At 39.8% G+C, this 25,901-nt stretch overlaps 1 protein-coding gene across 1 annotated transcript in view; it reads right to left on the bottom strand.

Annotated features, from left to right (window-relative positions):
• itpr1b (inositol 1,4,5-trisphosphate receptor, type 1b) overlaps positions 1–25,901 on the bottom strand; it is a 79,617-nt gene extending 53,716 nt beyond the window's left edge. Inside the window, exons 1-24 of the mRNA XM_085353789.1 lie at positions 25,758–25,901; positions 24,610–24,723; positions 18,466–18,536; positions 10,971–11,086; positions 10,760–10,846; positions 10,126–10,284; positions 7,847–7,945; positions 7,648–7,731; positions 7,231–7,377; positions 6,959–7,063; positions 6,697–6,741; positions 6,553–6,582; positions 5,903–6,057; positions 3,690–3,789; positions 3,452–3,612; positions 3,165–3,306; positions 2,919–3,077; positions 2,658–2,830; positions 1,563–1,682; positions 1,289–1,480; positions 954–1,205; positions 717–858; positions 470–623; positions 71–264 (exon numbers count right to left, since the gene is read on the bottom strand). Of these exons, the coding sequence (XP_085209915.1) occupies positions 71–264; positions 470–623; positions 717–858; positions 954–1,205; positions 1,289–1,480; positions 1,563–1,682; positions 2,658–2,830; positions 2,919–3,077; positions 3,165–3,306; positions 3,452–3,612; positions 3,690–3,789; positions 5,903–6,057; positions 6,553–6,582; positions 6,697–6,741; positions 6,959–7,063; positions 7,231–7,377; positions 7,648–7,731; positions 7,847–7,945; positions 10,126–10,284; positions 10,760–10,846; positions 10,971–11,086; positions 18,466–18,536; positions 24,610–24,701 (2,979 nt within the window). The 5' untranslated portion in view covers positions 24,702–24,723; positions 25,758–25,901. The remainder of the gene's footprint in view (positions 1–70; positions 265–469; positions 624–716; positions 859–953; positions 1,206–1,288; positions 1,481–1,562; positions 1,683–2,657; positions 2,831–2,918; positions 3,078–3,164; positions 3,307–3,451; positions 3,613–3,689; positions 3,790–5,902; positions 6,058–6,552; positions 6,583–6,696; positions 6,742–6,958; positions 7,064–7,230; positions 7,378–7,647; positions 7,732–7,846; positions 7,946–10,125; positions 10,285–10,759; positions 10,847–10,970; positions 11,087–18,465; positions 18,537–24,609; positions 24,724–25,757) is intronic.

Here is a 25,901-nt window from a genome sequence, read left to right as displayed (position 1 = left end):
ACAGATAAAAGTTACAATATAGTCGAAGGATTTTTAAAAAATAATAATGATAATGATCCTGATGTCGTGCCTGCAGAATCTCAATGATCTTGAGCTTTGTGTCCATGACCATGATATCTTCTCTCTCCGGTTCAGTCTGAGTTTTAACCACATCGCCCTCAGGCTGATGAGTTGGTGTGGTGGGCAGCAAACCGCCTCCTCGCAGCACCACCTGGGTCATCAGCTCCCCAACTCCGTGAATGGACTTCATCACATTACTGCCACCTATAATACAGACAGAGCAAGAAAACATTCAAATCTGCATGAAGGAAAAAAAAATAGTGAAATGAAACTCTATTTAATTTTAGGTCAGATGTTATTTGTTGATACTATTTCTCCTTAAAACTCTACACACCTGGAAAAGTGAGAGCTTGATAAAATTGTTGCTGCAAGAAAGTATTCAGGCTAAGGGAAAACATTCACTCTTTACCTTTGTTTTCTTCTTCCTTCTCTATCTTGTTAATGGGGTAGATGGTGTTGACATGTACACAGTCTAAAATGTTCAGTAAGATCTTTGTCAGTCGAAGCAGGTCACTGAAGTTGTAAAAACCAAAGTATATGAGGTTCCTTGCCAGGTTCACGACCTACAAGCAGGAAAAGAACCAACAAATGATTTACAACTTTAATAAACGGATGTCACTTCTCATCTGTTCATACCACAAACAAAGAAGCGTTACCTCGAAAGTAAGCTTGTTTTTCTCCTTGTCAGAGAAGGGAATATTCTGCGACACCACCTCTCTCAGGTAGTTCTCCACAAAATCCATGGTGAGGCTGAAGCGCTCTTTGATCTCATCCCGTGTGGTCCCATCGTTGTCATAGCTGGATAATTAGAGGAGAATCGCTTTTAAAAGACACTGCGTCGTTTCTGAAATGGCGATACATGCCCCTTTAAAGGGTTTATGATATGAACTCACTCATCAATAGCGATTTTAGATGGAATCTCAGACCACAGACGAGCATATTTGACAGGCGTGACCTGCTCCTGAGGGTCACGGTCGACATGCATGTGCAGCATCAGACGGCAGAAAGATGCTCTCAAGTCGTACGGCAGGTCTTCATCGGACATACAGCGCAGGATCAAATCCACGTCCAGCTGACCGGAGATCTTGTTGATGGCGAGATATTGACGGTCCAGACACATCCGGGCAAAAAGGTTCAGCTGGCACCTGGGAAGAAAATGGATTCTTAGTCCTTTCTAAATCTGAGCTGTAATCTTTTTATTAAAATTATCATCATAAAGACACGACACCTGTAGTAGCTGACCACCTCCTGATCCTCCTTCTGGCCTTCCTTTGCATCCTGGGCCAACTCCCGGATGCTCTTACTCCGGATCTCCTTAGAGTTATCTTTCCAGAAGAGCCACACCTCCTCTTCATCTTCCGCCTCCACTGGATTGTCCTCGTTTGTCGCCACCTCAATCTCAAACCTCGACAGAACCAATCTGGTACACAACACCAACATTTTTTGTAAGCTCTCATTTCAGTTTACCACATTAAAGCACCTGATGAAAATGAGCATCTCACTTGGTTTCAATGAGGATGTCAGCATTGCTAGAGTCCAGCACAGCATTGCAGATGAGCTCCTGTGTCACAGGGATGGATTTGTTCATGGACACACAGAGATCTGACAGGTAGTCCAGAAACCTGGTGACAGATGACAATATATTAAATTAAAAAATAAAGAAACAAATTTCAGACTACAGTGGAACCCCGACTTACGAAATTAATTCGTTCCAGAGGGTCTTTCGTAAGTCAAAGGTTTCGTAAGTAGAAGCACCTTTTGAGTGAGGCGATGCGGCTGAAGACGAAGGTCTTGGTGGAGGCTGAAGAAAGCATATGTATGCATGCATGCATACGTACGTGCATATGTACATAACATTAGGGAATTTAATTCTAAACATCAAAACTAAAACTTACATTTACGTTAATTAATGTACGTACGTACACTGTGCAATGACATTTTTTTTACATTTTTTTAAACTCGCTCATATTTATGCCTTATGCCGGCCCCATTATGAATGAACGATAGGCTAATTGCAAACGAAAAGCACACAAAATAGCGCACTGCAAACAACAATACGTCTTTCACGTGGAACAGCGAAACGCATTTCGCAAACTGATTTCGTTACACGGGCATTTTGTCGTACCACGGGCAAAAATATTGCCGTTAAGTGCCTTCGTAACTTGAATTTTTCGTTAAATGGGGTCTTCGTAAGCCGGGGTTCCACTGTACATACTATCCTATGTGAGGAAGAATAAATAAACTACTGTATATTAAAATGTTCTTGGCCGTTCCCCCTGCCTCAGTACTCTAACATTTCAAACAGTCCTCTCTGTTTGAACCACTGGATCCACCTCATTCACACATCATTAACAGCAATTTACATGACATAAACAAAATACATTTACGCACTAGCTGTCAGCATATTCCCTCTAGTACCGAGGTCCTGCACAAGCAATTCCACTCATATTCGTACTTCACTCATTTGAATACGTTTACATAGATTTGCATTCCTTCAGAGCTGCTAAATAAGCAAATCTGACCCAGTCTAGCCACAGGGGCTCCTTGTGTTACAGTTTGAAGAGAGCAGCCAGGGCGTGTCTTTCTGTAAGCCTTACCTTGGTTCCCGGTTCTTCCTCACTAGTGTGACGAATGTGTCTATCTCAGCAGCAGTTATGTGTTTTTCCAGCAGCTTCCGGTTGTTGTGAAGTAAAGCAGTTATTGTGTCTTCTGCCAACACATCATATCCTATCTGTTTCTGCATGAAGCGAAACTGTTTGGCTATATATTCCTGCAAATCAGACAAAGGAGGGGGTAATCAATGCAGAGAAAATGTCACACTACCCAAGCTCTGAGTGAAGCTGTGGTGTTGAACCTACTTGGTTCTTCCTGTAATCTTGCTGGGAATGGCGGAGCACTCTGTAGCAAAGCCTGCAAATATGTCTAAACGGTGCGTGGCGCTGGTCTCCCAGCTCTTCCAGTCGCAGCATGGGACCATCACCACTGTCAGTGAAAGGGGCTTGAAGAAGTTTGAAAATCTGTAAAAGGCAACAGGGATTTGTTTTAGTGCCTAAAGTGAACATTTTAAACCAGTACATAAACTGTCTCATAGGTTTAAGGCCTACCTGTTTAAGAATATTCTGCTCTCTCATGAGTTTCTGTCTTTCCCTGTTAGGTTTGTTGACCATGATCTCCAAGACATCCTGCCCACTGTTGGGGATGTCTACCACGAAAAAAACTAAATCTTCCAGGAGCTTTGTCACAAACCTGGAGAGGGTACAAGTTCCAACTCAACAGTTTAGTCTTAATTTCAGTGAAAAATGTCCTTCTATACTTATACTATCCAAATAAACAACTTACAAATAAAATATAAAGCCCAATAAGAAAGTTAGCAGTCTGGTGTCATACATACCTCCTTTCATTTTGTGTAATGGTACCCTTTTCCAGCTTTCCAGCAATGGACGCCAACACTTTACTTGCATCGTTAGCAAAGTCTAAATCACGCACTTCTGCTGGTGGCACTGGGACAATGGCAAACGCTTCTTTGTCTTCCTTTACTGCTGATGTTCCAATCTGGAAAAAACATCAAATCAATCACTGTAACTGTTAATAAAGACTCATTCGCATGTTGATCCACAGCAACTACTCACCCGTAGCATAACAGGCTTCTCCTCCTCTTTGTCAATGGGGAGGTTGGTGCTATGAACCCATGTGTTGGTGCACAGATGTCGTAGCCTCACATAGGAGCTCCTGTAAATAAGAGAGGAAGCTGATGTGATGAAATAAAACAAAAGACAAACAGAAGCTGCGAATCAGCTACAGAGCACAGTGGAGTGTGATGGGGACAAGTTAGCATAGCGCTTCAATAATCAGACTAATCATGGAGTAAAATCATTGTTAGCCCATGTATAAGCCTTTGGTGCTATCAACAGCTACAAACGCAACCTTGTTTTAATGTTGTGGGCATTCTGTGATCAAGAATAGATACGAAGGCACATTATATTTTCTTTCTTTAATAACTTTCTAAATCTTCTGTTTTAAATCCCGTTGTGTTTTATGAATATTAGACAGATTTAAGGAGGCTTTGAGCGTTCAATAAGACAGACAGCTCCATTCAACAAGCTTTTATTCCACTCTCAGGCCAAGACCTCCATTTTCAGCTCACAACATGGCTCACAATTAAGACCTACAAAAGACCATAAATCAACTCCTGTCTGAAAAAACACAGAAGACCATAAGCACTCTGATTAGATTTATTATTGGACGCTGTTATGTGACAAACGTGCAGCTGATAATTGTAAACAAGCTTCCTGGTTCTGGAAAAGGCTGCTTACAGTGGCTTCCTCAGGAAAGTGTGTTGTTTGTACAGATTAGCCAGCAGTGACCTGTACAGTATTATCTCTCTTACATTAAGCACTCAACCTTTACACATAGTAACGTTTGAGCCAACTACGTCCTTCATTCTCAAAGCATCCAGCCAGCTCCACGTGTGTGAGTGAGTAAGCGCGTGTGTGTGTGTGTGTGTGTGTGTGTGTGTGTGTGTGTGTGTGTGTGTGTGTGTGTGTGTGTGTGTGTGTGTGAGAGAGAGAGGTCTTCAGCACAGACAGCAGCCATATTCTTGGCAGGCATTACATAACCGCCTACTGAGGCTAACAGGCTTACCTTTGTGTACTGGTTCTGCCAGGCATTAGTTAGTCCCCTGGCTGAAGTTTGAGGGACAAGGTTATTTTAGGTTGGAGTGGGAGGCGTAGTAGTAGCCTGCATCATGCAGACACACACCTGACTATGCCACACAATAGAGGCTTTGATAGAAGGTGGGGAGAATCTAAGCTCACCTTATGTGCAGTGACAATGACGATTACACAATTGTAATGTTAGAACGACACATTCTCTCTTTAACACAGTGATGTCAGCTGGAATTGAGAAACCAAACTGAGGCTCATTACGAATAAGCCAGAGGCTTATCACCAACCTTAGGACAGAGACTACATGATATATTGCATCGTGCGACTGCTTTTGTATCATCAAATTTTAATCTAAGAAAATAAATCCAAAAAACATTTCTGCCAGATGTTTTTGTTTTTTTTTAAAGTGTGTTTTTAAGTGATAGTGCATGTCATCTTAGAAAACTGAAAGTTTTTCCCTTATTGTGAACACTATCCAAACCTCAGCGGTTTCCTGTTTCATGCCATACTGGGACTTTCCTAACTCTCCTTGGTAAGTTTCACACAATCTCAAGCTTACCAGTGTGACACACACACACACACACACGCACACACACAGGCTCCATGATTTCTGAAAGTAAATAAAACAAAAAAAACAACAACAAAAATTTACCCAAACAACACAACTACGTCTTTGTCTCTGGTTTGAAAGATGTGTCAGACCACTCATAACAAAACTGGCCCTTGTCCAGCCTTGCAAAACGCAGTCATCACCTCAGAAACTCCCTTTCCACTGCCGTTCCAAATTCCCCCTCACAATGCACATGAGTCAAAAGTTTACTATTGTCACTGTTTGAACTGCTGAAGTCTTGACATCATTGCGGTCTTTTTGATTAGCCAAGGTGTTGTTGAGATATTTGTCATCTGCATATTTCCCCCATATTTTACAACATTCCTGATGCTTTTTCCCCCCCACTGAAATAACAAACAAAAAAAACACTACTGAGGCATCTATGAAACCACTTATTGGTCTGATTGGACGTGTCTGAACATTAATCTTAACATCTTTTATGATTGTACACTAGGAACATTTTACTTTTGATTTCTGCATACTGTGAACTTGCATAAATTCAGTGGCTTCAGAAGCAGTATTTGTGGCATGCTTATGTGAATAAAAAAGTTTGTGTTAAATGCCAAACCTGGGCACCATGGAGTCCCCGCCTCTCAGAGTGGTAGGGTCCAGCTCAAAGATGGAGGAAATATCCATACCATCAGGAACAGGCACCAAAGTGTACATGATTTTCTCCTGTGGACCCCGCAGGCGACCACGTAAAGCTTCATTATCTCCATCCAGCTAAAGGAAGAAAGCATGCAGTGAGGAGGCGCAAACCACTAAAACACAAAATGATTGCAGCTTACGGAAAAAATATGGCTACACTATTCAACTATACTGAGGCAAAGGCATATCCAGGTTGTCTTCTTACGTCAACCCACTAATCACCAGCTAATCTGATTTTACAAATTAGATTTAATATCTGATGGAAGTTGAAAAAAAAACCAAACAATTGATCATACAGCTGGACTTTGCTGGACCAACAGCATGATCAAACCATAGATAACAACACTGACACCTAATGGCAATTTCACTTAAGACATGCATCAGGTAGGATGCTAGAATGGTGACACCATGTGGTTATCAAGTGCAACTAAACACACACAAAAAAAATGAACAGGGTGCCACAAAAACTGCAGCGAACAAAAAGGCAACAAGCATGCATGATCAACATTGAGACAACAAGAAATGTTTGAAATACGTTGCTGCAACTATGTAAAGACTGTGTGACAGTACCTGGAAATTAAAGGGTGTAAAGTCCACCACCTAGAGCAGGAAGCACAGACCCAGCAGAGATTTTAACAAGCAAGATTAATAACGGTGAGGCAACCAGCAGGGCATTGCAGAGCACTCAGGGGGGAAGCGATCAGGCTTACTTACAGAGGGCCGCTGCTCGGCATTCTCCTCCTCAAAGTCGGGATTAACCTGGCAAACATACATTAAAACAGCCTCCTCAGCATCATTACTTTTCATATTGCTGTCCCTTTGCTGTGCTTTCAACATCCCAGCATGTGTATATACAGTAACAAAGCTTTGAACCAAACATTTCACAGTATTGTTCTGGAAGCTCATGACAAAGTAGCATGGGTACAAAGTGATAACTGCAAATCAAAAATACGAAAGTAAACATGGTGACACACACCTCACCCATCTCAGCAGCCAAATAGCACCCTGTGGCCAAATGTTTAAACCTGAAAAGGCTGTTCCAGTAGCCTGCACCTCCCCTGCATGGGTCATGGTGAACCACCTGGCAACGGCAAAACACGCAAACACAAATTACAATAAACCCGCATTATTTATTTGAGCAACATCACTTTTACTGTGCTCAAAGATAGTGGTGAACATTAAGTTTTAAGTACTCAATTATCAGAAAACTGAGCTTCAAAGGCATTGTGCATTTACATAATTACTGACCTCAACTTCCCACAGTGCTTTGCTGCTTGTGGCAGAAGTCGCAGACTGCCGGCCGGTTGTCCTAAGAAAAACATATTGCTTCTTCCTATAGTCGTCACAAGTGAGAAACTTCTCCTGCTCCGCATGGAACAACCGGACTACATCGCCCTGCAGTTACATTGATAAACACACGTGGACAGTTACCATGGTTTTTATTCTCTTTCGACTGTTTTATTTTCAAACCTAAATGGTGTTTTTAGGTTATTGTTGTTCCTATTAAACTGCGTTTCATGTGTTCTAATACGCCTGCTTTGTAGCCAGTAAGGATGTTATATGTACATTTGGGGAAAAAATGCTTAATGTAAAAAAAAAAAACAAAAAAAAAAAAAAACAACCCCACAAAAAAACAACCACATGCAGAAATCTGAGCTCACTGACCCCCTTGAGTATCGTTTCCTTGTTGTCGCTCCATTTCATGAAGAGAACAACTTTCCAACTTGTGTTGCAATTCACAGAATTAACCTGAAAGATAGGAGTATTTTATTTTACTTCATATATATATAAAATAAAGTGTATGTGCATTCACCCAGAATTGGATGGACAGAAATGAAGTTTAACAAAACTGTGTGTTTTGTACCTCATTGCACCCTGGGTTGTCAACTAGCTGGTGGCTGCTTGCATGCAGAGGTTGTCCAGCATTGACGGGGTTAAGGACTACTTTATCTCCAATCACCACCTGCAGGAGCAACAAGAGAAACAAAGAAAATGGTGCATTAAATGGAGGATGGTTGGGATAACTACTGTATATTATTTTGCAATACTGAAACAAGCTTCCAGTCAACCACTAGGTGGTGCTGTAGACCATACTGTGTGGGAAAGAGCCTGAGGAAAATAATGAAATTGTAGCCCTTGTCTCTAACATTACATATTCACCACATATGACATATGAGAGCAGGTATTAGAAAATAATAAAAAGAAACTTCAGTCTAACAAACATCTTTTGATCAACAGCTGATTCGTTTTTGCTGCACACAATCTGAACATTAAAAGAAATTTGAATTAGGTGAAGTAATTTAAAAAACAGTCTCACAACAAGTTTGAAATCTCTGCCTTTCAGGCAAGGAACCAGATCAACTTTAATAGACAAACTTCTACTTTCTGCAACCAGTCCAGCTGACAAGTATGAGACATTTGTCCCTCAAAGAAAAACCTTCATATTCAAACAGAATAGTTAAAGCCTTTAGCCTCTCCTGTCATTTCCACTGGTGGCGCTGGTGGAATGTATAAGTTCTGCACTGGAGCAGCCCCTGTTCCTGTGTAGGGAGGATGAATCATGCAGAAGAAAAACTGGTCCAAGAGGATTAATAAAATGCAACTTAATTAGCTGATCAGTCGTCTTAACTCTATTAGCTTCCATCCACCAGGAGTAGAAAAAGGAGCCGGAGGATTAGAGGTTATGTCAGTGTAGTGTGTGCTCTTTCCATATCACCGCATCTTACTTTCCAGGTCAAAACCTGGCACCAACAATATCCACAACATAACTACACTACTAATAGTTAAAGTGTGTTAAACCAGTAGCCTCCAATGTAGCTGCTAGAGGCAAGTGTACCACAGGTAAGGCCAGGTAAGGTAAATCCACTTCTATTTAACTGCACACACCTAAACCTGCAGACTTCTTAAGAGGTTGAGTGCAGTTACATGAATATTTTTTATTTTAATATTTCAGATTTCTTGCACCTAAAACTCCCAAACACAAATACAAAAACAATAAAATCTATAGTTTTCCATTAAATCCACTTAAAGAAGGACATTAACTGATATGCACTCACTGGTCACTTTATTAGGTATACCACTTTAACTGTAATACTAATCACTAATACAATGCTAACCAGCCAATCAAATGTTAGCAACTCAAGTCAATGGACATAGACAGCACAGCCTGCTGATGTTCAAACCATTCAACTTCGAGCTGACAGGAAGACAACAGGACATCGCTGAATACGCAGCACGCAGATGGGCTACAGCAGTAAAAGACCAAATTCTAGTCAGCCTAGAACAGGAAACTGACGCTACATTTAACGAGCGCTCATCAGGATTGGACTGCAGAATATTGGAAAAATGTTGCTTGATCTGAGTCTTAATATCTGCTGCAACATTTGCACAGTGGGGTCAGAATTTGGCATAAACATTGTCACATCTAACCTGAGTATTGCTGCTGACCATGAGCTTTAGGAGCACAGTGCACCAATCTTGGCTTAAATCATTAAAGCACCTTTAAGATGTGGCGGAAGGAGACAAATCTTCAGCAACTTTGTGATGCCATCATGTCAATAAGGACCAAAATCTCTAAGAAATGTCCCTCACCAGGCTGAATATCTGCCACAATTAATTACGGTAGGTCAAAGGGGAACAGGGTTCAGCCTGATACCTAATAAAATGTCCAGTGAGTGGATATAATAATTTATTACTATGTAGTTATATATTTAATAAGAACTGGCTTTTAAGTATTTAACATTATCATTGTAAACTAGTAAAACTGAAGCAAATGTTTACAGTACTGACATAATTTGGGGCTATACATTAAAAATAAATAAATAAGTAAATAAATAAACCTGAGCCGTCTAAAGCAGGTTGCTGAATGTTTGTTTGTTTGTTTGTTTTTTTGGATACTGCGAAAACAACTGCAAGAACCCAGAAACAAACTGGGAGGACTTGAAAAAGTTTATCAGTAGTTTAGTAGTCAGCAGGTGAGTGTACAATTGCTAAATGTAAACCTATTCTGGCGTTCCAATTTTCTGCGCTACACATCAGTCTACGTAACTCCTGTTTTCAAACCTCTTTAAAAGTCTAAAAATATATCCTTGATTTCTCTTGCTGAGCATAATTAACTTGACTCCCACACCCTGCTCTACCCACACTGTCTCCCAGGGATCTGAGCTTGTAGAAAGGCTGGATGTAGAACCAGGATCCCTCGTTTCCTGCAGAGTCCAGCGTCACTCTCATGGCATTCTTCTCCAACAGTGCAGGTAAGCGCTTGTTCACTGTCAGGTATTTATTGCTTTTCAAGTGCAGCAACTGTTGGCAACAAGAAAAAACAGAATCACACGGTCACAACCCCCACAGCTACTATCATAATGAGACAGTGGAAAGAATTACAGAGCATGGATCATATAAGCTGACTGATACAAAAGCCTTTTATTTATTAATATTTTTAAAATGATCTCCCCTGAAACCAGTTAACCAACAAGTCACTGATATACTAACATATACACTGTATAGCTATTTATCCATGACCTACTGTATATACTGTAGTCCTTGTGGGTGTCATAGACTACATTTCTAGTTACCGATGACCTCATACTCGAGTGCAAAACATTCCTTTGTAATGTGTAAAGATAATAGAGCCTGCAACAGATAACTTTACAGCACATCTTTGTGCTGTAGCAGTTATTTAAAACGCCTCTTTCATTAAATAGAGTTATCTTCAATCTTAAATACTGCAGCTTTTCTGTTAAGCAAAGAACCTTATCTCACTGGGCCTTAAACGCACCTGAATGACATTTCCATACTGGATAACTGTCCCCAGCAGCTTTCGGTTTTCAGACTCATTCTGCTTCTTCTCAAGATCAGCAGCATGCTAATGCACAGAACAGAGGTACAGAGATGGAAACATGCAGCATTTTTGTCTGTGCACATTTTCTACACAACAGCACAAAGTTACACAGCACTGCAAGATGTTGGAATGGTGATGTCAGACTTACATGAAGTTTAGTGAGGAGGACTGTGTCAGTAGTGCTGTTGCCTCCAGGTTTTGCTGCCTTCCAGAACTGTTTCTGTGCCGAGTATCTGTTCATAGGACACAGTTTGAAAAGGCAATCTAGGGGGGAAATAAGAAGAGGAAGGTGAAAAGTTACACTTCATCTTTTCATATCAGCAGTGGTCTGCTTGACCTCAGCAAACAGAGGAATGTGTCAGTAGAACAAAGCAAGGTTTTGGCACACTGTGGAACTGAAAATGATGACCTGTGTGCAATTTAGTTTGATAGTTTTAAATGTTGAAAGACTAGAAGTCTTACAGAGTCGCACCAAACACTGTACGCTCCTGAGTTTAATTTTGAAAAAAAAAAAATATATATATATATACACAAGTTATTTTGTCAACACAAATGGCACAGGACACTCCTCTCCAGAGTTTGTGCAAGATGTTCAATACAATATAGTACTTTACCCTGCATTCGTTTTACAAGATATAACCTTAATACAATATCATACTAGAAAAAGTTGCATTTCCTGCTAAAATGCCGTGTAGCAGAAATCATGTCCCGAAAACAGCTGAAGAAGCTGAACTGCCTGCTGAAGATGGCTTTATTTGAAAGGGTACACTGAAGAGTGTCAAGAAAGCAGAGGGAGCAAGAGCAGGGAAAACATGCAGGTAGGACTCGAACCTGCACCGCCCGCTCTCTGGGTGCCTGCTTGTCCCAATGAGGCAAACCCGCACTCATCCCAGAGAGAAATATGACGAAAGAAAAAACTGCTTCAAATCCAGAGTTTGAAATCTGAGAGAAGGACAGGTTTCCTATCCTGAAACAAACGTAATTCATGGAAAAACGGTAAACGGTATCAAAAAAGTTCTTTCAGTGTCAGTAGTGTCTGAAGCTATACTGGCACATGGCTCATGTCTCTGGAGTTTAAGAGATATGACGAGTTGAAATGTTATAAAGCTTAATATTTTAAAAACTATAAAAGTTATGAGCAACAAAAGATGTACCTGGCATTAGCAGAAATAACAGAACAGTTTAAAATTTGAATGGTTAAAAGGGAGCAAAGAATAAAGAAACAGGAACTCAATAGGTTGATGTAAGATACGAGTATGAACATAAATTTCCCCCACTGTCACAATGAATGCTGGTCAGCTGATTGGCCCGATTGCCAAAACAGTTTGGCTCCATAACAGAGTTAATCCCTACAGACGTACACACTAAAGTGCCCTCAAAGTTTACAACATTAAACATGTTTAAAGCTTTAGGTATAAAAAGCTTTGAATTTTATGGACACCTACTTCCTAAAGAATGTGAGAGTTAGGAATATGGGCAGATTCAGCTGGCATAAACAAATATTTTTAGAGTGTTACATAGCAATAATAATCAGCTATGTGTGACTGTGCGGTACATGGACAGGCTGCTAGTATTGGCTGATGACTTATCCAACATTTCATCCAAACATGGTAAATTGTGGCTCCAAGTAACACAGTGATGGACAAAATGCTAACACAGAAGCTTGAAAATTGCTAAATCTAAGAACCAGTGGTTGATTTCACTGTGACACCGACGACCTGAGCATCTTCACATTTAGCTGTTCATGTCAAGATTAAGGATAAATTGCCAGTCTCTCAAAAACAACACCTCAAAACAGTGAACTACTAAATCCACAAATAGTAATGATTATAACAGTAGAACAAAATAAAATTTACTTGTGTTGCAGGTATTTATAGATAATGTTTGCAACATGAAGTAAATTAATCGTCTTTTATCTGGTCAGACTGAATTACCCACTAGAAGCAAACATGCTCAATTCTTTATAGTATACTGTAGACACTGTACTGTATATGCTAAGTGAAACAGGAGACCCAGTGAGCTATAAATGTGGTACAGTTTTTTTAAAGCCCGAGTGGATGCTGCTGTTGGAAATGCAGCCACTGCAGGAGCGTCTCAGAGTTATCTATCATGTGGCATGGGTAGAAGAGGGAGGACAGGATGACAGGAGGCCAAGGACCAACAGAGAAAAGTGGGCTGTGGCAAAAACATCTGTCTGATGGGGTAGGCAGCCAGGAAAAGACAAAAATAGACTGGGAAGAACCTAAATATTACGGGCAGAGAAGTATTTGCTTGAAGGAACGATAATAACATGAGAAAATAGTGTAATTTACCTAAAAGACTACATTTTTTACAGCATTTACCACAATTAGGCTCAACCAAAAGCGAAAGAAAAACAAAAAGAGATGGAAGTAAGAAACTAACACATTACAATCGCTAACGAGCAACGAAATTGAGTCCTTTCTTTTAGAGCAGTTAAAAATTTGAATTTTTAACTGCTCCAAATCCAATCTTTGAACAATAAAACTCTAAAGCACACCTTTTGCACACTTAACCAATTATTATGCAAAGAGTAATAAGTATGTAGGTTTTTAAGGGAAAATCACTGAAATAACAAAATAAAGACATTTATATACACTTTCCTGTCATCATTGGCATTTTAGAGAGCATCACGAGTTGTCATAGCAGAAAACTACAAGTGGATCCATTTTACTGAATGGTAGCGTCATTCTACTCTGTAACATCAGTGAATAATGAAAGAAAAAAAATAGGTAAAGCAGTATTTCCTGTTTTAGAAATACTGCTTTGTAGAAAATGAATTTCACATTTGGCCTCTGATTTAAAGCTCGCAATTTGCTCCAACAGAGTGAAGTGAGGCAACCCTGATCCCTGATTCATAGTAATAACTGTGAATTTTATCTGGGTTTAGGAAGTAAGACGAAGCTACAGAGACTTCTACAGAGAATCATATTTTCAAAAAATGAAGGCCTTACACAGTGCATCCAGTACAATACCCATGCATTACCCTTTTACGCTAACATGAGGGCAAGTGAGTAATTTTTCCACTCATAAAGACCACTGCTTCTTTCTCTTTTATTGGTCCCTGTCTCTCTGCCTTAGCTCTGTTAAGCCTACCAGTGTAGTTCCCCCAGGCATCCTAATGTAACAGAGCAAAACAAAACCCTCAGAGTAGGTGTTTTCCCAACTGATTACTTAACATTTCCTGTTTCTTTAACAAGCTAATCATGACAAACTTCAAAAGGAGATGTCAGTGCCTGAGTGATGGTTCTTAAACATCTCTAATTCAATCTCTTGCTTGATTTCATGACTTTGGTTTCCTAATTCCCAACTGAAAGCTGTCATAAATAACAACCTTTTTCATTCATTTAAATGGTTTAAATTCACATTTTTCATTCCTCATGCGCACTCAAGCCCTACTGAAAATACTTGTGAAGAAATAATATGTTTACTCTGAGCCTGGAAAAAAAGAACAAGATTGGTATACATACATTCTTGAAAAAAATTAAAGGGAAAATTTTCAAAACATCTCAATAGGGGGAAAAAACTCCCTTATCCTGATAGGGACTGAGTAATGTGTTAGGAATTAAAAGATACCACATTTTTTGATAGAAATGTAGCAGCGACACCGACCCTAGCCAAATGCAAACTAGCAAAAACAGTCAAAGATGATGAGGAGGAAACATGTCAGCTCTAAATCATTTTGGGTGTTGTTTCAGTGTTGCCCCTCTAGTGCACCTGTTAATTTCATTAACACCAAAGCAGCTGAAACTGATTAAAACCCCCTCTCCTACTTAACTGTACCGTTAAATAGCTCAAAAGTTAACTGACTTGATGGTAAATTAATTAAAAAAAAAAAAAAAAGCAGTAAAGTGAAAGAAGTCAGGGTAATAAATGAAATTCTAAAAGGCCAAAAGCTCTTTGTGGGTTTTCTTACACATTAGTTAATATTTGGCTGTATTTAAAACAGCAGGTAGAACAGAAATGGGGACATTTATTTCAAATATTTTACTTGCACATTTGGTGCATGACGTACATTTTGGGCACCAAAACAGCTCTGATCCACTGCATTGTAGACTTCTCAACGAGCTCTGAAGGTGTCCGGTGGTTAAGAAGAAGATGAGGCCTCCAGGGATTTGACTTGCTTGTCCAGCACATGCCACAGACAGCTGATGCTACATCACATCAATTCCCAAAGCAGTCATGAACAGTTTCTTACAGTGTGGCAGGGCAGGTAAATTTACATTTTTAAAACATCCCATGCAGTATGCGGTCTGAAGCATAGAATTCACATAAATGCCAAAACCAAACGTTTCCCCTGCTAACCATGGCTTTTTGCTCTTGCCTTTTTTCCTCTTAGAGCATCTTGCTACCTGTTCTTTCTCAGGTAAATAACAAATGAGTCCAACAACACATTCCAGTTTTTACTAATTATATGCAAAGTGCAGCTTGGATGGCATCTCAAATTATATAATATTTATCAGTTTTCTGGATTTTGTGTTTCTAACAACAAAAACAGTCATAATATTGTGCACGAGAGGACGACTGAGCAGAGCTGAGCGCCAAGCTTTCCTGTACCCACAAAGTTTTATATGCACAGGTAAAATGACATGCAATCATGGAGTTAACCTGTATGTGAACATAGACTGACATACACGTAGATTTAAAATAAAACTGGTTCCCTACATACATCCTTGAGATAAAGACTTTTTAAACAGCTTACAGGTTCTATTATTACCAAACCAAGACGTCAGGATTTAGCTCTGGTTTCACTCTGTTTCTATTGAACACTCGCCTTAATAGAAGAGGTGATACTACTGTCTGTGGCTGGATTATGTATTACTTCACAATACCACCCCCCCCAAAAAAAAAAAATCTCTTTATTGCTTCCTTGACTCATAAAAATGATCTGTAATCTAAATATACCATTTTATTTAGGATAATATATGTAAGTTTATGTCATAAAAGGAACCCTAGCATGATACCAGAAGTACATTTATACAGTTCCCCTGTGCAGTTACTGCAGTGTATTCATTAACCACATCTCTGAATATGATTTGAATAGGTCAGTCAGACATGAACACATTTCTTTGCATCCTCAGCTGGAAAAGCAGGCCTTGTTTAAACTCATAAAAGACTGCTGCCTATCTGCTATTCATCCAAATTTTCCCTGGTACAGAAAAGCAGCATATAAGGCTTTAAATGTGCAAGACTCATAAGGGTAGTGTGTCTGAACTGTGTGCTGACGACAAAAGTAATTCAGACTGTGAGACGAAGACAGCGTCTCTGGATATTTTTTTCTGTGTACTAGTTTTAACTTCCAACTTCACAGAAACAAAATGTGTTCCCGAACCTAAGCTGTCATTTCCACCACAGAACTGTGGCCACTTTTACTGCAGTAGCCTGAGGGCAATGTTGTCGTAAAGAAATCAAAAGATCTGCATGATTCCTGAAGTGTTAAAAACATGAATAGGACCCGCTAAGGACAATTTACTTTATATTGTGGCTGGAGCAGTTCCTGGTTGACTGCTCCCACTAAGTGGTTATGAAAATTACACCATTTTATTAAACCTAAAATGCTCCACTCCCCCAATAGTGACTCAATCAGATCCCCATGTCATCACACACAGCTGCAAATGTTCTACTTTGAATCTGATGCTTCAGTAAATCAGGTCAGTCTATGGTTAGCATGCTATGTGGAAAGCAATTATAGCTAAACTATGAATATAACTGAACAAAGAAATGGTTCATGCATGTGGTGTGTGGTGTTTTCCTACACAGTGCCAAACAGACAATACAGCTACACTGATGAAAAGCATAATGCATTTTCAAAAGAATACCATGATTTAAAGAACTAAATTAGTTTGAATCAGGTATTCACAGGTTTTAGAAGGAAGAACAGGACGAGTTCTAAGCACTAAAGTGAAAATATTCTGTGCTTTTTAAAAAAATCTTAGTTATGTATTAAGACTAATTTCAGGAAACACAGAAATAAAGTCAGCGATTAAAGAATGTGTATGAAAACTGAAAGAGAAGCTAGAAGAAGCTAAACTCAGTGATTCAGAGCATGTGACACAAATTATCTACATCCGAGAGGTACACTGAACACCATCTGCATAAAAAAAAAAGAAATATGATAAGACTGAAAGTCTTTTGTTGTACCTAACAATAGGTTGGCCCATGAATGCCCATCATAAAGGCTTTGGTTATATTTTGTAAACACTGTTGGAGCTCACGCAGCTCTTAACAAAGCCAGTCTGATCTCAATGAATGAGGAAGGTGATGTATAAATCCTCTTTGATAGCGTTGGCATACAATCAAAAGCAGAACTGTACTTGGTGTTCAAAAGCAAAACACAGTCTTATTGTATTTTTAGACACATGCCTCCTAGTTAATCTGTGCATGTGTTCACGCTGTCAGTTTAGACCCTGCTATTTAGCAGGGACGGCAAGTTCCTGTGACAAGCTTTTTGTTTACAGCTGCCTGGCATTCTGCCTGAAAGAAACTACATATAAGAACAATAACACAACCACACGTGATAGAGACAAAGCTATTATGTCCACACAACAACACTTGCTAGACTAGAAGACTTGAATCTGAAACCATCAGCGTACTAGTCGGGAAACTGCTTACCCTAGGCCAGTAGATATAAAGGATCAGCCATTTCTGGCTGCCTGGTACTGACACTATATGAAGATAACCATCAAAATGACACTTCTTTTTATTCATTCTTGATTTTTCTTTTGGTCAAATAATGTGCAGGTTTATCTTTGGCTTTTTGGCTCTGGGCACAGACTATTCTCCTCCTGGATATCATCACTCAGGGATGACCTGACATAAGAGATCATCAATTGAGACATGACAGGGACACTTGAAGTCCTGCTAGGCTTCTCATGTCTAATGAGACCAATTTAATCTGTTTGGAAGGAGCACTGCTACAAGTCAGTGGATGTGTCCTTGGCAGCTGTGCCATTTCACTTGCAAAACAACTCAAAATAGGGTCAGAATTTGTAATATGAACAGCAAAATTCATGAATCCATCACAGCTAAAAAGGGTTTGCTGTACAATGATATGTCAAATGTATTCTTACTCCCTTTGCTGCCAAGAGAGTATATCTGAACAGTACTCAACTGCTTCAGGTAATTATGGCAACGCAGTCCTTCTAGGTTTTCCCTACTCGACATCCTAGTATAACCATTGCCCTTTCCATCTCGAAATTATTTCACAAGCACAAAAAAAGTTGTGCACACAACTTCCAAGTTAGTCACCTTTAATTGTGAGGGTTAATATCCAAAAAAAAGAGTAAAGACTATTTCAAACCATTTAAAATATATTGTTAGTTGTTCTGAAAACAAACAGGGCTTATATAACTTATTGGGGTTGTATTATACTCTGCATTTTCTAAATAGTTAAATAAAAGATCCAAGCAGACAATGTATGCATATAATCCATCCTGAGCATGGGCACAAATGACCACAAAACAATTTGCTCATGAGTAACAGGTGAGACTGATGCGTTCTCCTGCATGTTTCTACGGCATCTTTCAGTTTGAATGTAAGGCAGCAGTGAGCATAAAATGGCAGCAACACAGACTCATTTCATGAAATGTTCATCAAGAGAGAAGCGAGTGATTTTTAGACCTTACCTCTGAATTTCTTAGGGGGGTTGTTGAGGTCACCTGTATCTGGTTGTACCACACAGCGATCATCCACAAGCCTGCACAGACAGCCATCATTATGAGTGAGTCAATAAGGACATATGCAAATGAAATTTGCTTTAATCCTCAGAAGGGTTTAATAACTTTTTGAATAACAGCATTCCTAATGATATTACGATATTATGAGAGAGTCATATTAAATTAGGGCGATAATTCAGGTAAAACCCATCACTATCTGGATTATTCTAATTCATGCAGCTCATGTACCCAAAATATGACTGAATACAAAAACAAACAAAAAAAAACTTTTCTTAAATAAGCAAAGTATTGTGTTTCCAACACTTTTTACTTTATTTGTTCACTGTAGCATATTCTATGGAGCCCTGTAGAGACAAAAATGGTTATTGTGTGGCCTTGAACTAGTAACATATAGCTACCAACTCAATAACTTCTGGCCACAAGTTGGCGTTTCATGGGAATGAGGTATGCAAATCTTGTGGCTGTATCTTAACTGTTTATAGTCAAAATTAGGGATGCTGCTTGGGACAGGCATTTTGAACAGCCACATTCTCTGCAGAGCCCAAAACATTATCAAAGACCGTCTCACCCAGGTCACCATCTGTTTGAACTGCTGCCTTCTGTAGGCGTTACTGATCCATGAAATCCAGAGGTACCAGATTCACTCACAGCTTCCAAATCCAGTAATCGCTCCCAACAAATAAAGATAGCTCCATAACGGTTTTATACTGTGCCCTTAAACATATGTCATTTTATGTATTTTAAATATATTTTATGTATGTGTTTATTTTAAAGCACCACATTAGAGCAGAACACCTAAATTCACTGTAATGCCAAGTACAATGACAATTAAAGGCTTTCTGATGTCTTAACAATTCAAAAATCGTTTAAACAAGCCAAAAATGGAGAAGAAGTCTAACAGCAAAACACTCAAAATACCGAAAAGCATAATCTACCGGAAAAGGTTAAATACTGACCATGCAAACAGTGCATGAGTATTCAAGAGACATACTTTAATAATCAAATTTAATGCTTTAAATGTATGGAATATAGGCCACACATGTTTCTGTTTATGCCATCACAGAATTATGCAGGCACGCACACACACAAACACACACACAGGAACAAACACCCCAAGTGTGCAAATGTAAGGAATGCTAGCAGCAGTATCCCGCTTTTCTTGCATGCTAGCATCAACATAGCTGTATCAAAGGTGGTTACGAATTGCTTTAGTTGACTGGTCATATTGCTGCTTTACCCTGACACAGCCTATATAGATGCTCTCATTTTCTTCATTTAAAGTACTGCAGAGCTGTGCTGGTTTACACAAGTGTCATGCACTTACTCTTCACCTAGCTTGTTTAAACCCTTCACACAAAGAGTAGGGGGCATAGCCTTCAGTCAGGGCTGCAACCCCTTATAGAGACAGTGGCATCATAAAATCTTAAAACCAATGCTCTAATGCTTTTATGCATTTATAGAATAATTTGTTTATATTTGTAGTATTTCTGGTGCCAACTCCCAAAGGTAGCAACTTTTAAACATGGACTTAACTACTAGTGTACATCCCTCGACCAAATATCCAGAATCTATGAGTGCTGTGAATGTTGACTCACTGGCCTGGATTTGTGGGACACTTAAGCATGTGCTGACCAACTTTAATCACCTCAGTGCGAATGCGCAGAACATCAAAAAGAAAAAAAAGAAAAAAGAAAAATAGACACACAAACAAAACCCTGAAATTGACTTAACTTAGGGGTACTGCACTGACCGGTCAAAGTTCACCGTACACTGTTTTAGACTCCACTGTACCCTTAATGATGAGTTTTAACACTTTTGTATTTATCAATAAAGATTGTTTGATGACCATTAGAATAGATTCCAGATGGTAGCTCCAGTAATCTACACTATATTGCCAAAAATATTCGCTCATCTGCCTTCACAGCCATATGAACTTGAGTGACATCCCATTCTTAATCCATAGGGCTTAATATGTTGTCAGTCCGACCTTTGCAGCTATATCAGCCTTAGCTGTTCCACAAGGTTCAGGAGTGGGTTGCTGGGAATTTTTGACCACTCTTCCAGAAATACATTTGTGAGGTTAGACACTGATGTTGGACAAGAAGGCCTGAGTCCGCTCTAATTCATCCCAAATGTGTTCTAAGGTTGAGGTCAGGACTCTGTGCAGGCCAGTGAAGTCTTTTACACCAATCTCACCCATCCATGTCTTCATGGACCTTGCTTTGTGCACTAGTGAATAGTGTTGTGGTAAAAAGAAGGGGCCATCCCCAAACTGATCCCACAAAGTTGGGAGAATGAAATTGTACAAAATGTCTCTAAATGACAAAGGATTAAGAGTTTCTTTTACAGAAGGGGCTGAGGCTAACTCCTGAAAAACCCACCCTCCACCAAACTTTATACTTGGCACAATGCAGTCTGAAATTATTCTTATACCAATCCTCGTACCAGCAAACCCAGACTCGGCCATCAGATTGCCAGTTGAAGAATTGTGATTCATTACTGCAGAGAACATCTCTCCACTGCTCTAGAGTCCAGCGGCAACATGCTTTACACCACTGCATTCAACACTTTGCATTGCAATGGTGATGTAAGGCTTGGATGCAGCTGCTCAGCCATGGAAACCAATTCCATAAAGTTCTCTACACACTGTTCTTGAAGTAATCTGAAGGCCACATGAAGTTTGCAGGTCTATAGCAACTCACTCTGCAGAAAATTGGTGACCTCTACACATGATGTTCCTCAACATCTTCTGATCCTAGTCTGTGATTTTACGTGGTCTACAAGTTAGTGGCTGGGTTGTTGTTGTTCCCAATCACTCCCACTACCACTAACAGCTGACTGTAGAATATTTAGTAGCAAGGAAATGTCATGAATGGACATGTTGCGCAGGTGACGTCCTATCACGGTACCACGCTGGAATTCACTGAGCTGATGCTTAGGTACTAGGTTGATGTAATGCACCTGTGACCATGGATGTGATTGGAACACCTGAATTCAATGATTTGGATGGGTGGGAGAATAATTTTGGCAATAATGTGTATATAGGCAGAGGCTGCTCTCACTATGACTTTTGATGCACACCCAATCATTCTGTTCTGAAAGCAGACCTGAAATGTGAAAGCAACTGCTCAGTTCAGAATAGAGAAGCAAGGTTAACTCTAGTAGACGTCCAAGGTGTAAACACTTAATGTCTTGCCAGCTCAAATATAACAGAGGAGCCCCATCCCAGCATTAGTAGCTTGTAATAATACAAATTTTTTAACTTATTCAAGGTATTGTTTTTTGGTGTGTCAAGTGTACAGCACTTTGTTTTCAGCTGGGAGTTGTCTGAAAGTGCTATATAAATAAATTGGTTGCTTGAAACTAATTACTAACTGCTACTTTCCTCCGTATTTTACATGCTTCTACAATCATAGATGAATTAATCTGACACAACAGTATATGCAATATTAATTCTGCTCTGTCACAGCTCTGTCAGTCAGAAGAAATACAAGTTTCATTGTCATGACAAATCTTTTTTATGATGTCCCCAAAATGTTCCCAAGCAAGCAAAGACACACAATCTCTCCAGCATGTCTTGGGTCTGCCCCAGAGTCTCCTTCCAGTGGGACTCACTTTAATGACCTCATCTAGATGATGTCCCTGGAGGCATCCTAGCTACCTCAAATTTCTTCTGATGCAGAGGAGAAGCAAATCTATTCTTACCCACTCACAAATAACTAAGCTCCTCAACCTAAGGCTGAGCCCAGGTAATCTTTGCAGATATTTTTGCTGCTTTGTATCTATTTATCGTATCATTTGGGGTACCATCCACAATTTATCACCATAGGTGAAGGTGGGAACACAGACTGACCAGTACATTGACAGTTTCAGCCTTACTGTCAGCACTCCCTTTGCTGCAAAAGAGAAATCTGTCCAAGTTCAGATGTGACACCTGAGTTCAAAGAACTGGACAGATATTAGGTGTCTGAAAGCCTTTTTTTAGAATCCAAACAGTGTAAACCACCACATTTCAAAGGGGTTTGAGAAGTTGCTGAAATCATTCCTGTAGCTTAAAATTATAAGCTGTAAGCAATTCTCCTGTCTTTCAGGGCCTCTATTTTGGGAACATTATTCCTCTTTGAATCATAGTTTTCTAAATCATCAACCTCCAGTGAAAGCACAAATTTAAAGTCAGTAGTACGATAATTACAATTCAGGGGAAGCCCCTGGGATAACTATAAGACAGTATATCGGCACAAAGAGGACACTTGTGTAGGATGCACGAGCAGGTTGATTCAGGTGCATCTTTTTATAGGTCATTCTGTACACACTTGCACACTGCAGGAGCCCTGTGACGATGCAGAAGTCACATGTCGTGAGAAACTTCGCTGCAGAAATGAAAAGCTGATCACCTCGATCACACTGATGCACCGATGGGCCGAGCTCCAAAAGAAACATGAAACTCAGGAGTCAGTGAAATCCAAGGGCAGAAAGTGGCCTTCAGGGCTACACTATCATTGATTGTCAGCCTTCCCGCACCAGTCGTGATCCAGGTAAATGCACCTGTCTCTCAGGAGTGCAACACTTAATACAATAAATCTATTTATAGGTACGTCCTCTAAGCTATTCCCTTTAACAGAGAGCGCTCACAGAAGCGGATGGGCTGGGAGGGGGGATTACTTGGCATAACAACACAAGATAGGAAAATTGACACCGTCATGGTGGTAGCCTTCAAAGCTGTGCTCACATTTGTTGCTATGGTAGGTGACGCATAACACTAAAATTGTTTAAGAGCATAGCGTCTGAAGGCAAGGAGAAGGGCTCGACTCATCCTCTGGTAAACGGCAAACTGAAATAGTGACAAGGCAAGAGCAGAAAAACTGCAGCTCTTAAAAGGGAGAGGGAGGACAGGACAATACAGATGCTGTGCCCATTTTCACCTCAGGAGAAGAAAAACAAACTCCCCAGGACAGCAAACAGAAAGAAGCAGGAGGGAGAGAAACAGGCTAATTCTGGGTGCTGAAGCCTAAGATGCCAGACGCTGGACAGGAACATTCACATCAATGATCGCCCACTGTTCCTCTTTTAGCCTTCTGTTTTTCCTCTGTGTGCCAGTTGTGTGTCAAGACTTTCTCAATTTCCACATAATGAGATGCACTTTTAACTCACTGCCTACAATTAGGAAGGAGTGGAGATGTCAACTAGTTGAAAACATGGTACTCAGCATGTACCGGGAGAGTAATTTCAGGCACAGAACAGCAAGCAAACACAAAATAAATAAATAAAGCTACAACTACAGGACCTAGCACTTCTCAGAGAGAACACTGGACTGACACAGTTATCCAGAGTGACATGGTATGTTGCTGTGTATTCATAGATAAGAAAAGCTACACATTTGACTGAAATAAGTTGCAACACATCAGGTACACACAGCATAGATGTCCTTAAATTTGAAGATTACAAGCACGGTGTATCAGCGTCTTCTGTAAAAGCTGCTAGAGCTGGTAGATACTGTGTTCTATTTTAAATAATTTACTAAGAGACAGCATTTACCAGCCACTGCTGGTAAAACCAAGCAACAAAACTGCAGCATAACGAACAAGTTCTACCCATTACTGTACTAATATTTGAGCTAAAATATTGATGCCTGGCCATCTGCAAGACAGGCTAAACAGTGTGCAAAATAAAGCCTCCAAAGGACCAAACCCTGTTACGTTTTCCTGCCTAGTCCAAATATTTTTCTATCCCAGTCTCTGCAATACATCAACTGAACTGGAAACACCTGAAAAAACCTCATCTTTCTTTTTCATTAATTTTGGTTAAATCAGTTATTCACTATCACCTTTTTTATGTTGACTAAAGACTGGCCAATCTGATATTTGTTAGAGGCCAATATATACATTGGTATCGCCATTCATGTTGTACATTATAAGTGAAGCTTATGAAAGAAAATTGGGTGAGATACTTAAAGAAAAACAACACTTGGGTCTTTTAGCCTTGGCTCGAAACAACTCATTCATTACATGGGTTAGTTTGTTCGTTTTGCAGTGTGTTGGAATAGGGAGATGGTGGAGGAGTCATGAAAATTAAGATAAACACAGGAAGGCTTACCCTAAAGTGCTGATAAATCCACTGGTGGAGCCTTCTGCATACAGGGAACAGATGTCCCCGATATGGAGGAAACTGGACATTTTGTCTGACATGGTTTCTCTGTGGTGATAACACCTGCAAAAAGTTGACAACATGAGAATTTAAAGAATCATGACAGACAGCAAATACAAGCAAGCCATACTTATTTAAGACATTTAAATCATTTCATGCAGTAATACAATTCAGGTGTACCTATACTGTAAGCTGCAGTGGTTATGATCACCTATTTAAACTATTATTACCTTTATGATTTTGCTACCCATTGTTTGTCTACTTGATTTTTTAGGCCATTCTCAGAGCACCACCTACTGCAAAATCACCAATGGCTATAACAAAAACTACTATTATAAACATTAACCACAAATAACTGAACTACAAAGCCGTCCATTCCCCTTGCATGGCTTTATTTTGTTGCCAGTTCTGCCTAACAGTACAGCTTGTACATATTTATGCAATATTCGTTCATAGATTTGTTAGAAATGAAACAGTAAAAAGCTTCATGTGTATTGTGCTGTTATAGCTGGGTGAAAGCAATAGGTCTGGTATTTAGGTGACCTGTTTGTTTTCAGGCTACGAGACCTCAGCTCGAATGAAAGACCACCAGCTATACCTTCTGTGGTCTATATAATCTGTGATTTTTGCAGTTACTAAGAACCACCCAAAACCTATGTCACCATCATTTCAGACTGAGAAGCTCATTGTCTGTAACACTGTAGCATCAAACATCACTAAGGGGCAAACATATTTATAGTCCTGGATGTGATTGTGAAGGAACAGAGACATTTAACAAAAATAATAAAAGATTAAAATTAAAAAAATGAAATCAGAAGTCTCAATCCACGCTAGACATGTAAACTTTCTATTCCCTTCTCTACTGCCCTGTGTCAAAGCACGTAAACTAATTTAAACGTCTCGTGGCACATTTGAACCGAGTTGCACGAGCATTCTAGCTACATTACATGTCAGGTCGCACGAGCTGCAGCAAGACAACAGAAACAAACGAGCGCGTGGGCTACTTCCTTGACAGGGATGCTTGCATCTCAGTGACAAAATGAACAAAGCCCGAGCCTGGAAAAAAAAAAACTAGCGCGCACAGGCAAGGACTTTACCTGACAGAACTAAAATGAAGGCGTCAAAGGATAGAGGCAGAGAGAACCGCGGGAAGAAGTGGGTCAGCACGGGATAATTTCCACAGTCCTATCCTCGGTTAAGTCCATGGCAGTGAAACTCCAGGTCAGAGCAGCCTGAGCGAC

This window comes from Diplotaxodon limnothrissa, linkage group LG5 (assembly GCF_057381915.1).
Source record: "Diplotaxodon limnothrissa isolate DT_005_m linkage group LG5, D_limnothrissa_male_GT1.1, whole genome shotgun sequence".
NCBI lineage: Eukaryota > Metazoa > Chordata > Actinopteri > Cichliformes > Cichlidae > Diplotaxodon > Diplotaxodon limnothrissa.
Note: the sequence above shows the minus strand (reverse complement) of the source record. Positions and strands in the feature narration are given on the sequence as shown.